The 14841-nt window shown below is 41.1% G+C and overlaps 1 protein-coding gene across 1 annotated transcript in view; it reads left to right on the top strand.

Annotated features, from left to right (window-relative positions):
• Positions 1-14841, top strand: part of KCNMA1 (potassium calcium-activated channel subfamily M alpha 1) — a 711483-nt gene that overhangs the window by 406340 nt on the left and 290302 nt on the right. Inside the window, 2 exon segments of the mRNA NM_001003300.2 lie at positions 13803-13896; positions 14703-14814. Of these exon segments, the coding sequence (NP_001003300.2) occupies positions 13803-13896; positions 14703-14814 (206 nt within the window).

Genomic DNA, 14841 nt, shown 5'->3' with positions numbered 1-14841 from the left:
ATCGTCACTTAGGGCTAGACCACACCATCCTCTGCATTGTGTTCAACGTGTCAGAGATCACAAGAGACAAAGGGGGAGGAGAAAGGAAAGCAGATGTGAAGGAGGCAGTTCCCAGGAAGGCAGTTCTCAGATACCCCATGTGGCCTTGACATCAGAGGGGCACTTGATGGGCTCCTGCTGAATCGGTACTATTTTTCTTTGTTTAGGAAAAACTTTAATTTTTTTTTTTTCTGATCAATGTTGATAAAAGGTGTGTTTGGGGAGTCTTACCTGTAACTAAGGTTTTGTGAAATGGTTAAGGTATGTGTGGAAGAACTCACTTCTGACCAGCCATCCATGCTGGCATGAAGAAAAGATGGCACCCCTTGGGAGTGCGTTTAAATTAAGGGTCGTAAGTGCCTTCCTGGGGCTGTAGTGGCATAGAGTTACCTAGTTTGCGCTGCCCCGAGCTTTCATGACCTGGTTGGGTTGCTCCGCTGCCTTGTTACACCTCGAGAGTCACCACGAGTTCTGTAACCAAAGTGTTAAGGATGTTGGCACTTAACTGTCTCTTATTTATCTGACCAGCTGAGCTCTGCTTGTATAACAAACTGTAACCACAGGAAATCATGGTGTGTATTTTTATGTAACTGATGCCTTGCTTCTCCTGAATTTTCAGAATTTTCAGAACATCTTAAAAATTATGGTTGATGTTAAAGACTCTAATGAGGTTGTTTGTTGAAGCAACATACATTATAACAAGACATGCATTCGAAAGGATGGCCAGGGAAACCATCTCATCAGCGTGATGACCAGTTCTGTCCTCACCTTTCCTCCTCTGTCTCTCCCCTTCCTGTCCCCTACGCTGCCTCTTCTCGCGTGTAATGCCAGTGCTCTGTACAGTGTTCTGTTTAGAGTGGTTTGAACATTTTTCTGCCCGTGTCTTTCATTGCTAAAGTAACTCACCTCTCTCATATCGACTCTTACCCAGGAGCCGCACTGCAGACTCTTTGATGTAGGTCTTTTCTGCATGGCAGCTAAGGCCAAGCTGTGGTTTTCATTGCATGATGCAACCTTGCCCTTTCGGTTGTCGCCTCCAGGTTAACCAAATCCTTTTCCTGCACTGCCCATGCATGCTGCAAGCTTCCCCACCAAGGCCCGGACCTGAATGTAGTGAGCACTGGGCGCATGTGTGGAATTGATGCGGTGAGCATTCCAATACACTAAAGCGCTGGGATTTAGTGTTTTCTTTGGACATCTTCATGGGTCCTCAGTTTGCTGTGATACCACGAAGGCCACTCTGTCCCTTGAAGACTCAAGACTAAAACAATGGGAAACAGAAAAATAAATATCCTGTTTTTAGATGTATGCTGAGCAAAGGCTACCATGGAATTTAGAAGCAAGGGTCGGTTTTCCAAGTAACCACTAAGCTGATGATCAGCCCTACAAATTCCCAACTCTGCATGGATGTGCTCCAAATGACGAATTATGGTACCTTATCACATTTTTCTGAACACTGTTCCCTCATTTGGTTTTGCTTAGATTTAATGAGATTAATAAAAATCTAAATGTATATCCTTAAAAGAAAAGCCAAAAACCTCTTAGGCTAAATGTCCTGAGAAATACAATCGGTGGCCTTTGTGTTTATTCATTGTGCAAACAGGAGTGCCACTAATTCAACTTTAAAAGATGTAAAGCGGTAGTACTATAAAGGAATACCATATTCATTGGAACATGTTGGCATTGCATTCAGTATTACTGATTAGTAATTGTGATCATTTTCTCTCATTAAGATATATTTTTGCCTTAGCGGTGTCTAATGATTCCTTTTAGGACTGGTTTTCTTTTTTCTTTTTTTTCTCTTTTTTTTTGCTCTGTTTTATCCTCAGAATAAACTTTAATAAAAAATAATTGTTAAGATCTTTTTTTGAACTGGATATTTTACTATTTCCCATAAATAGATGCTTTACATTTTATACATACCTTGGCTGTCATTTGAGAATAATGACAGATGGGCGTTCCCAAACTCTGATAATCCTATGGCAGGAATGAGAGTTCCTAGAGAATTCTTGGTGGAACCAGCTTGCTAGAGCCTCTTAGATTAAAACTCTGCACTAAGCAGTCATAATGACACAAAATTGAAAGCTTCATATCTTGTGTTTCATTTTTCTTCATGAATCCTGATTTTCTCATATCCAAGGGATTTAGTAGATTAAAGTTCTTTCCACAATGTTTTTCTTCCTAGTCTGCTAAACATATCCTATTCACCCTATAGAGATAGACTTCACTTAGAATTTAATAACCTGTTCTTTTGGTAACCAGTACAAAGCCCCTTTGAATGGAACCATTTTCCTTTTTGACAGGAGCTTAGATGGAATTATAGTGTAGACCTATGCAGAGCAGGTGATCCTGACCAGCACGATGACATGCTCTCACTTTACCAGAGCTTTCCTTCATCTGGGGGTTTGGTGAAGGAAACAACTAATTCTCTTCTTTGGGATTCTTTAGTAAAGGGACCCACCCCTTGTTCTGAGAAAAACACAGTGCTTCCAGATAAAATGAAAGGATTTCTGAAACCCGACATCGGGTGGGGGGTGGAATAGATGGATTCATTTATGGAGACGAAAGAGAATCCTAAGAAATCAGCTGCCTAGGGACATCCTGGTTCCCTCAGAGAGCTTTTATTTTTACAGTAAGGGGGGAAACAACTCTAGAGAAAATCAAAGATATGGCAACAGAATTAAGAAGGGGAACTGCAGAAGGAAGCAGGGAAAAAGAAACTTTACCCTGATGAGTGTACAATTTGTTACTTTCTGACTGTGAATCCAGAAGTCAGGTGGACACCATTAATATGGTGGAAAGTGCTATTATTTCTGAGCTATGAGCAGGACAGTTTTGATAAGTGATTTCCAGTGCTAACCAGAAGCAAATGGGAAAGAAAAAAATGAAGGAAATGTTCCTGGAGGTAAGAAGTTATTTTCATGAAGTAGTTAAAGAGGAAATTAGAAGAATATACACTTGAAGTTATGATTGTATAATCATAGGGTTTAACAAGCCATTACGATTTTCCGTGTTAATGATGACAATTTGTCTCTAAAGGTAATTTGTCACATCTGATTTTCCGTGGTGATGTTGGTCCCCACTGCTCAGGTCACTTTATGGCATTCCTAAGGCATGACTCCTGCTTTGGACTCAGCAGACTCATGGCTTCTAATCAGCAACATCTCAGGCTCTCCTTTTTGGCTGTGAGGCTGCTGGGCTCCCAACAAAACTCCTAAATAGGAATACTTACAAAACTTCCACGCCTCAGCTGTCAGCCAAAGACAGAGCTAAGACACAGCTATTTTATTTTCTTGTGTAACATAAAGGTATAATTGTTTTCTATGCCAGATATCAGAAGAACTTGTACCGGGTCTTTCTCAGTATCTTCTTAGAAAAAAATTCTCAACAAAAAAAACCCAACCTCAGGATGTCAGAAACAAAACTATCATAATTATCCTTTAGCATCACATATAAATTCGTGGGGCGCCTTTAACAAATGCCAGTGTCCTGGTGGTGAGTATATATATGTTATGTGACAGTGTTTTCTATTCTGCAAAGTGAAACAAAGCAGATAAACAGAACCATTGTTTCTTTATGTAATTTTTTCCCCTAATGCTTTTGAGCTTCCCCAGATCAGTACCAGGCAGGCCTCTAGCATTGGTGCTCTTTGTCATTGAAGCTCTTCAGATGAGACCACCGAGGAGATGTGTGCCATTCTGCTTAGTCAGATGTGGCTGGCAGATTGCAGGATTGAAACTTTAGCAGATCTACGTGCCTTAGCCTGCTGTCAGGAAATTGGAGTTCCATGAAGGGAATAGGAAAGGGATCTGTCTCCTGCATCTTCATTACCCCCATCTGATTAGGCTGTCAGTCTGGGTCCCAGAGCAGGCTGGGTTTGGCTGTATAGGTTAAGTAGTTTTGGCTTTCCCACTCTAAATCCTTGTAGGTAGACCCATAGCAAGGAGGCATTGCCAAGGTCAGGCTATTTAGGTGTGTCAGGATTACAGTAAAGCCACGGAGCTGGACGGGGTGGGAGCATAGGGCATAAGCTAAGTAGGAGACTAGTAGGATGACCAGGGAATACCCAGAAGAATCCAAGACAGACATCAGGAGAAGAAGGCTCAAACATGGGAGTTTTGAAGCCTGCACCCAATAACAGTTTAAAGAGGCCCCATAGTGATGTGAAAGACTGTTATACTGTGGGAATCCCAACCCACCTGCTCTACCTTAGGAGCCCCTACCATTCTCTATGCAATTATGAGACCTTCATAATTTACTTAGGAAGCCTTGAGCCCAAAGTACCTTGAAACTGTGCCCCTAGGCTGCTTCCTCATGGTTGCTCTCTCCTTAAGAAATGGTGACAGCAGGCAATTGCCCCCCAGTGCCTAAGAGCTGACTAGTGGTTATTACTGGCAAGAGATGATTGTCTATGGGCCTCTTGGCACATGTGTGACAACATTTGATATCCAGTGGTGTTAGGATGAATCTGCTTTTCTTGCTTCTTCAGGTCTCCTTTTTTGTAGGCAGAGAGTAGTTTGGCTCCAGGGCTCAGAGCTCCTGCAGCCCCCCACTCCCCATACCAGGCATTGTGTCTGGTTCCCTGCTCTTCATTCAGACCTGAAACCTCCATCTTCTCCCTATTTCTAATCACCTTACCCAAGTGATCCTATTTTGTGGATGGCCCCAGGGTGAGGTTGGAGTAGAGAGCATACACTTGTGCTGGTAGGCTGTGGGTATGTGCACATGTGTGTGCACATGTACCACCCACATGTACCACTCTACAACTGTACATGCTCATTGATCCTGCCCTTGAAAAATTCTTAGTCTGCTCTGTAGTATTTGTATGTGTGTGTGTATATTTGAATTCTCTACTCATCACATCCCTCTACTAGATAAATAAATTTACTAAAGAAGAGAAGGCTGGAGTCAGTGGAGGTAGAGAAATAAGAGTAAGGAGCAATCAGTCATGGGTTCTCAGACAGTTCAGTGAGAACCAAAGCAGCACTCATTTGGCAAGACTCTGTTTTATGTAGTAGCTTAACTCTGATTTATTACATAAAAGTTGCTGGCAAATATGAACACTAATTCTAGTCTGGTAACAACTGTGATTGAAATAATTGTAGTCTGTAGACAAATTGGAAAAAACAAACATTAGTGGGCAGGTTGTCTTGGACATCATTCCAAGAGTCCAACAGTGAAGAAATACATGATCTTACAGACGTAGAATTGGAAGAGATATTTAGAAGACATATGACCAGTTCATCCCCTGCCTCTACTCCAAATTCATGGTAAGCCAACCAGGCAAATGAAACTCTCTCTTCTGCTAAAGACCCAGGAAAAGAATACACAACCTCCTGTGACCACTCATTAAAGTGACTCATGGCTTTCTCTGTCAGGAAATCTTGGTTAATTATTTAGTATTTATGAGACTATGTGGCTGCCTTCATGGAAATATAATTTCCCTGGTGTTTCCTCTTTAGTATTACCCAAATGTAATACTGTAATATATAGAATGACAGCAGATGTTAGCTCACTGCACAACTTATTGGACATTTGAACTGTGTTACAACACTCAATAAGGAGGCAATAAAGCAGGTACAAATGGAAAATTAAGTGTGAAATAATTGATTCTATCAGTTTTTGTTCCTTTGGATAATTGCCTTTTTTGGCATTTTTCTATAAATAGTTCTTATTTATCACTATTGTTATTAACTGAGTTTTAAAAATAACTATCACCTGTTCAGCACTTAGTCTTTACTCAATATCTGATTTCATTCTTGCAACAGCCTTTGAGGGTTGTATCCTTATCTCCAGTTTACAAATGAGAAAATCAAGGCGTGGTGGTCAAATTATTTGCCTAAGAATATACAGTTAATAATGATAGAGCCGGATTTTTTTTTAAGATTTTATTTATTTATTTATGAGAGACACAGAGAGAGAGAGGCACAGACACAGGCAGAGGGAGAAGTAGGCTCCATTCCATGCAGGGAGCCTGACATGGGACTCGATCCTGGGTCTCCAGGATCACACCCCGGGCTAAAGGTGGTGCTAAACCGCTGAGCCACCCAGGCTGCCCTAGAGCTGGGATTTTAATTCTTCCATTGAATTCCAAAACTACCTAACTGCTATCCATGCTTATGGTCAACTTCTCAACTTCAACAGAGAAAATTGGGGCATCTTGAGGGCCATCCATCTTTAAGCAAATGGATAACACAAGCAGAGGAGCTTACCTCCTCAGTGGATGGGGTCAGGTTCCATGATGCCAGTACCCCTCAGAGACCCCAGAAGCACTTCTGGGGGTTAGTAATATCCTGTAATACCCACATTTTGCTCTTATTTTACTTATTTGGGTGCCTAAGTGGATAAAAAGATATAGAATGAAAATGAGAAGGGGACCTTAAGCTTAGATAGCATCTTGAAATCTTGTGAGAAAATTTAGAGGAATTCCATCAGATAGTGATAGAGATTTCACCATCGAGTTTTATGAAAACAGATTATCAGTGTGTTTCACTGAGAAATCCAGGGTGTAAGCAACTGACATATTTTGTTCTCTTCATCAGCGATCTATGTAATTTTGTTTGTCTCCTTGAAGAATGTTTAGTTATTAGGACCAATTATTCAGGTAGATATCCTGAGCCATACAACTGCTCTGAAGTCTACAGCTCTCATTGTTCCAGGATTCTCCATAACAGTCAGAGCTCAAGAAGACAGAGCACATGGGATCCCAGAATAGTAAGGATTTATATGCCACCTTTTCATTTGTTCCCATTCATTGCAACACAACCCTAATGAGGCATATGTTTGTGGCTATTGGACCACATCTTGTCAATTGAGTGGAGGCGTAATTGGAAGCCTGATGCTGTCAGAAAGATTAATAGACCTGTTGATACAAACCCATAACTGAAGATTTCCCAACAAAGCCATTTAACCAACTGCCTTGGGATCAAGTAACAAAAATGTTTTCTGTTCACATTAGAACCATTGCAAGGTCCAAAACAAGTGTTTTAAGATTTAGAAAAGGTGCCTTTTGAGGTCATTGTCCTTAGTATTGATTGACGACTGAACACAAACTCCCCCATCAACAAAAATAACATCTTAGAAGATAGCTACTCAGGTGTTCTGGGATAATGTCAAAATGATGAGCAAAAGAAGAGGCTGCTTTTTGTTTGATAAAAGTAATAAAACCTACACAAGTTATTGAATATATGTATGCTCCACTGAGTATAAATACTAGAAGTACCAACATCAGAAAGTTAAGCTCTTAAGTGGATAACTCTGCCAAGGTACAATGGAGGCACCAATGAAAGCTAAAGGATAGAAAGCTTTCTATCCTTGGATCTATTCGAGACCTAGGGTGCTGTCTAGGTTAGAAGACAATGTTCTAAATAAAGGTTATTACTTTCTCAGTGGTTAATTACTATTGTGTCATTTGCACTAAATCCACTATTACTATTAACTTAGAAGGTATTTTTCTGAAACCTAAAATTATCTGAATAATAATATCGATAACTTGGAGTATATTGCAAAGAATTACCTCCTTTTAAAAATAGTTTGCTCTCATAATATTCTGACCAGCTAGGTACTTTTATTTCTGTTTTGTAGGCACTTTGCTTACCCAATATATCCAGACATTATTAGAAAAATCTCAAATCATTTAGATTTCCTCCCTCTTGGTTGCAGATAAGTTCCATAGTATCCATGACTATATGATGTTATCATTTTTCTTTATTTCAATCGAATGGAATGGGATGAAAAACTTACTGTTTAGTCCATAACTGAAAGTGTTTAAAGTATCTAAACCTCATACATTCTTGTTCTTCTAGAATAAGAGAGGGTAAGAGAAAACAGGGCATCTTGAGGGTCATCCATCTTTAAGCAGATGGATAGCTAGGAGTTATTTCTCCATAAGCAGAAGAACTTACCCTCAGCAGATGGGTCAGTCTTCATGAGGCCACTAGCCCCCCAGGTGCCCTGGAAGCACTTCTGGGTATTAGTAACATCCTGTATGACCGTCTTTACAGAGCAGGGTTAGATACAAGTTGGATAGGTATGCTTCCTCTCAATTTTTCCAGACCATTTGACAAACACATTCAATTTTTCTCAGGCAGTTTTACCTCGTCTATAAATCAGTCAACCATCATTGTTTCAAAAAAACTCCATGCCAGGGTCTGTGGATAGTAGATGCTACATCATGTTTCTCTTACCTCTCCAAGGATGTTGCAATTCTTCTGGAGAAGTAAGGTGGTATGGCAAAAAGGATATTGGGTCTGTCCTAATAACCCTGTCCTAACCCTTCCACTTAGCTACATGATCTTGCCTAAGTTTCTGAGCCTCTACTTCTCAGAAGTCTGCAAAATGGTGATTATAGCAAACTATCTATTTTGCCAAGTTGTAAGGACCAAATATGACAGTATGTGCAAGCTCCATACAATTGCCAGGTATTATTATGTTGGATTAGATAAGAATCAACATTATAAGACAGTTTAGAATTCATCACTCCTAATGCTATAGGAATTCAGAGATGGGAGAGGTCAGTGAGGGTACAAGTAACTTACTGAGCTGAGCCTTTCTTTCAGCTTTGAAGGCTGCCAAAGGTTTGAACACAAAGAGAGAAGAGCATTTGAAGAAGCCACAGCAAAAGCAATGATTCAGAATTAGGAATACGTGGGTCACATTCATGACATAAGGAAGGTACCAGCTCATGGTAGCAAAGGGCTTGGCCTGGAGCATATGGTGGAAAATAAAATGGGGCATGTAGTGAGGTTGGGTTTCAGAGATTCTTCACAGCTGGGGTTAGAGCTGATATATGAGGCAGGAGGGAGCCATGATGGTAGATGAATGACATCTTTTAATTAAATTAATCTGGCAACATTGCAGAGGTGAGACTAAGAGAAGAGTGTGGAATCATTAAATTCATTGTATTGATTCATGTCTATGGTGCTGTGGGCCTGCACTCTGGTGGTCCATAATCCTGGTGGGAATTGAGAAGGCTCCATGCAATTTAAAAAGGGACTAGACGCAAGAGCAAGGAAAATTTAAGTGTTGGAAATTATTTCACAAAGTGCTATTTTGTTCCTCAGTTAGTCCCTTCCCTCTCATGTGGTTATTTATTAAATCATCTCAGATATTTGCTGCTGTTGTTCACGTCCCAAAACCGCTTAACATTTTGTTATCTTTCATAAACGATGGTCTCCATAACCTCTCCCCATCTATACTTCATTTTTGCTTTTAATCTTAAACTAAAAATGTGCTCCTAAGGCACTCTGTTAATTAGAATGTCGGTGAAGCTCGCATTGTGGTGTTGTAATTACTTCTCTGTATCGTCTTAATTCCCCCCCACCCTTGTTCCCACCTGAAAGTGAAAATATCTGTTCACCCTCTTGATCTCAGCAATTAGTTAAGTGGTATGCAGCTGGTTATCTGGGGATGGGTTCAAATGTTTCATCATCTCTATTCAGGTTTGAATGGGAATCTTCCCGAGCAGCAAAACCCGTAATTAGTGTGTCATTGCAAGAAAGTTCTTCTGGAACAGTGGTTCTCAAACTGTGGTCCCCAGACAGGCAGTAGTATCCGGGGAAACTGTTAGAAATGCAGATTCCCAGGGCCCCAGCCCAGCCCTACTAAGTCAGAAACTCTGAGAGGGGCCCGCCAATGTTTTAGTAAGCCTTCTAGGTACAAGCTAAAGTTTGAGAACCGCTGTCCTGGAGAAATATCTTCATAAGGTTGGGCAGCCAGATTCAGGGAGTTAGGAAAACAGACTTTGGAAAACACCAGGGGAATTTAGAGGCTGAGAACAGAGGGTGATTGCCATCCTCTTGGAGATGATACAGATTTCCAGAGGAACAACTACTGGAAGTGAGATTGTTTTGGTCCCTAGTCCCTGCCCCTTGAAAGAAAACGTGGCCAGCCATTGCTTGCCCTGTGCTTTGGAAAGACAAGGTCTTAAGTCAGTTTCGGGAAGGACTATTGGATCTTCCTGCTCAAGGGTTTTCACTGCATATTACAATGTTAATTGAATGAAGAAAGATATATTTGCCATTCTGGGTAAATCTTCTTTTCTTCTATAGACATCTAAATACTGACGATATGCCTATTGGATGATCAAGAGGAAATAAGACCTCTCTCCTACACTGGACATTTAAACCACAAGCAACTTTTTATTGAGGTTCTTTTGGAAGTGTCTCAATCCTAGAGTCCTAGTGAAAACACTAAATTTGCCTAAGGTTTTAATCTCACCTTTGACCCATGGACTGTGGGAGTCTAAGAATGAAGAGTCCCTCAGCTTACCAACTATCTTGTGTCCCCTAATTGCTAGGTCACTAGTTAACCAGGAACAATTTAGGGAAAGTCCATTTACTTCTTTCAGGACCAGAACTAGTATCCCTATTTCAGTTCTCAAAACTCCATCTCTCTCTCTCTCTCTCTTTTTTTTTTCTCTCTACTGGCAACATATATCCACATAAAGGCCATTCTGATGTGGGCATGCCTCACCAGAATGACAATCAAAATTTAACTGTGTAATTCGGAGTCACTTTCTTTTGTATTAAAAAAAAAAGTGATTTCTAGCTCTTGAAAGTTCTGTGTATCTAGACAAGAAAGTCTCTAATTTTACATGAGAAGGAAGAGGGCTTTGTATTTCATTTTCTGTTCTACAATGAGCATTAATCATTAAGATAAAAATCTCTTTGGGAGGAAAATAAATCCTGGCTGATATGGCCAACCCTTTTATTGTTGAATTATATATTTTCTTTTTATAAGATCAATGAACTTCTCCATGGGTTGTTTCCATTTGGGGAATGAAATGATGGGGCTTTAGAATCTCTGCTCTGTGGTCTCTGATTGTGTGAGTTTGTGGACTGCAGGCACTCAGAGGATTTATCTCAGAGGGCATCCTGATAAACAGTTCCTGCCACTTGAGAAAACTAGGCAGGACCTTTCTCCTTAGGCCCTTATGGCAAGCAGCAAAGAGCTAAAAGGGACAAAAAAACAGACTTCCTTGATCACTCAGGTCCTACCTGGGTCCCAAGTAGGGCCAGAGGCTGGCCCTTTATTATTTCAGGGTTTCCTGCTTCTCTTCAACTCTTCCATCCTAGCAGAGCATGCTCATAACATTGGTGAACTTCTGCCAGAAGAAAAGCTGCTAGCACCAGCAGCATAATGTACTCCTTTTCTTTTTTCAGTCCAAAGTTTAGGATTCAGGGATACTATGAAACAGTGATTAAAATCAGCTCAAAATTTTTGAAAGAAGTACTAAAGGAAAGGTTTGATAGGTTTTAGCATTGTGTCTAAATCAGGAGTGCTGTTGAGGTGTATTTCTCAACACAGGCCCTTTAGCAGAGAGCCCTCTCATTGCTGCCATCGGGTATGGGGAATATAGGAGGGAACAGCAGAAATGACAAGGAGGGAAAGGATCAATGGGAAGAAGTTGCTACAGCCTGATTCCTTATGCTCTTTTGAACATCTGCTTCTGTTTATGTGGAACCAAAACATCCTCAGTGGCATTGAGCTGACACCTTGCCCCCCAATTATCCCATTCTCTTGGACACCTAGCGAATGTTTTACCTATTAGCTACATTTTAATGTTACTACCAAATAAACCACAAAGGCCATGGAATTAATGGGAGCTAGGAAATTCAGGGGACCCCCAAATATATAACCAATACCTGTTGTGTGGGCCATAGTAAGGTTATTGTTTGACCTTGGTGAAGTGATAGTGGGTTTTCCGTGATAGACTTGGGAGCCAAAACTTTCTCTCTGTCCCTTTGATTATGGCTGTCAGTCTTGATGAATATGAATTTAAATGTACATCTAAGTCACTACTCATACAAGTAAAACCATGAGTGCAGTATTTACCAGCAGAGCTTCCCATCCTCACTCTCTTACACACGCATATACACACACCATTCATTCTTCAGTAGCATATCGTACCAGTGGCTTACATAGCCTAGAGATGCATTGTCTCTTCAACCCTTGCAATCTATAGTGGATTTATGTCAACCTAGTTCATGTACTTCTTTTCACTGTGACTAGAGCAGCTAAGAGCCCTGACGCCTGCAGACCTTGTGGGTCTTGTTTTTAACATGAAACAAAACACCATCCTGGCTTGGGGATTGCTGAAGTGTCACTTATTAACTCTAGGCCTGGATTTTCCTTTTTTTCATTTAAGTTAATACCCGTGTAGGGGAGGAGGTAAAGATCAGTGGCTTAGCTTTTTCTGCTCCTGCCTCCTTTCAGCACTGAACTAAGCAAATTCCATGCCATCTTCCCTCCCACTTGCCCACCTTAGTGAAAACCAATAAGTTGTCATTTCCTTTATAAAAGAAATGTTTTTTCAGTGTTTGCTTTTTCTTCAGTCTGCCTAGTTGGTAAATGCAAATACAGATTAACCCCCACCCCCACCCCCAATGCTTGTCTGGAGGTTTTCCCACCTATTTGTGATTTGGGAGATGACAAAGGGCATGTTTGGCTTGTAATAGAGATCAAGAATGGATAAATCCAGTGCATGTCATATGATTGGAGAGTCCCATAGACTGCCCCATCATGCCTCTATGTGGGCCCTGCATTCCCAAACTGCACAGATTCCTGCCTGTTGAATAACCAAGCATTGTCCTTGCCCAAGTACAACTATACTAACTGGTATTGCGTACAGCGATTTCCAAAGTGAGGTACTCGGAAATCCTCCATCCTGTACTTCTCAAGCTAGCCGTCTCCTGGTCCAGAGGTCCACGTTGCTTTCCATCCAGGGGAAGTATTTTGCTTCTCCTCAAACTCCCCATCCTTTCCCTCACCTCACCTTCTTTATGTTTCTGGCCTGAGAGTTACCATTTGCTTACTGATAACAGTATACTATGAATTTCCATTCACAGCTTTGAGATGCTTATGAGGCTTTCCTGCTTCCCACCCAGCCCCAAACTTGGGACTTTTCACACACTGATCCTCTGATCAGTTTGACGCGGGAAAGCACATGGAAGCCATGTACCAGTTTGTATAGTAGTACCCTTTTGAACTGTCTACTCTTGAACAAAGTAGAGTCTGCTGGGGGTTCGCATTGGCTGCTTGACACACACAAAACCAGTAAACTTGCATGCCAAAAAAAAAAAAAAAAATTAACCCTTAGAGTACTGCTTCAACATTTTGGTTTAATGGTCTTGAACTTTACCAGTTGGGCAACGCTTCTTTCTCCAGATCAGAGTGCTGTACATAAAGTCCATACATAGTCTAGCCGGAACATCAACCAGGATCCTCTCCTCCACAGCTTTCCTGAGATGCTCCTGGGTCTTTTATTCCTAATCAACCAATGGCTTTACAGAGGTCTAAAATGCAACCATGGGTTTAACTGAAAACGGGCTCTTTTTCCAACATGCTAGAGGGTATGAGGGATTGTTTTAGCTTTGGTATGTGTCCTCTGAAAGAAAGAAGTCAGTTCTTTAAGGGTTAATATGAAATTAAGGAATTTGATGGTCTCTCCTGCTTGTCCTTCCTCCAAGGTGTCTGCATGATCCTTTTTTAGATTCTTAGCTCAACTGTTGAATGATAAGAATAATGTATATATAAACATATAAGTACAAAAATGAATAAAAGAACAAAAGACTGAATGGTTGAATGGAAAGACCCCTTGGCGATGCTTGCTCGATTATCACAGAGGGTAGAAAGACCAAATGTTTCAGTCAACGAATATTCATTTTGTCCTCTACCCCGAGTACCACTACTACACAGTATGCGGAAAGCCTTGATGATGCTTTTCATTTACCTCTTGCTTTTTTCTTCTTCCTGTCTAATAGCCCAATAGAATCCTGCCAGAATTTCTACAAAGATTTCACATTACAGATCGACATGGCTTTCAACGTGTTCTTCCTTCTCTACTTTGGCCTGCGGGTAAGTCTCATCCCCACTACGCGGTATCATGATGGGGCTTCTTGTGCCCACAGGCCGAGCCCCAGCAGCATCTGCTCTTGCACAGGTGAAGCCCAGTGCTTCCAGGGCAGACAAGAGACCCACATTCCGATTTTCAGCTCTTTCCTTAACTTAGCATTTTCAGAAGTGTTTGTTAAAATCTTTTCCCAAGGAGGAGACACAGGGATTGAAATAATCGTTATGGCCAACTGTTTCTCATCTCTCTAAATACTAATGCGCTATTGTCTTAAATAGAGAAAAAAAAAACCCTTCTCTTAAAATTTATGTTTATCGGGGGTCACTTAGTTGAATCCTGAGAGAGTGGTTGTGAGGATTGAATTGAGGCACAGTAGCTTGGTAGAATTTGGGGCTTGGAGGATTTATAGTAGAGCCTGTCTATAAGGGAGCCGAACAGAATGTGTATTCAGAGATTGTGTGTGCATGAGTGGATGCGAACACATATGCTGTACTTCCAGTTATATTTCTGTTAGATTCTAATGAAGGTGAGACCACTCAGACTGTCCCCATGGTGCAATTGAAAACCACAGGAAAATAGCTGGCCTGATGTTTCTCGAAGGTTAACACAGTCTTCGGTCACTCTCTAGAAAAGGCTGTATAACCAAATTCTAAGGCAGAAACAGCCTGTGATTGGTATAGACCTGAGAAGGACATACCATCTCCCTCTAGGCCCCTGTGGAAAAAAAACAAAACATAGCCTTTGGTGGAAGAGTATAGTTAGAATGCCGGCATCACGCTTCTCATGTTTTTCTCGTTTTCTCTTTCCTCAGTTTATTGCAGCCAACGATAAGCTGTGGTTCTGGCTGGAAGTGAACTCCGTGGTGGATTTCTTCACGGTGCCCCCCGTGTTTGTGTCTGTGTACTTAAACAGAAGTTGGCTTGGTGAGTTCATCTCTTCCTTTCTTCCTA

Source organism: Canis lupus, chromosome 4, assembly GCF_011100685.1.
Source record: "Canis lupus familiaris isolate Mischka breed German Shepherd chromosome 4, alternate assembly UU_Cfam_GSD_1.0, whole genome shotgun sequence".
NCBI lineage: Eukaryota > Metazoa > Chordata > Mammalia > Carnivora > Canidae > Canis > Canis lupus.
The sequence above is the reverse complement of the archived record's forward strand: the minus strand, read 5'-3'. Positions and strand labels throughout refer to the sequence as shown.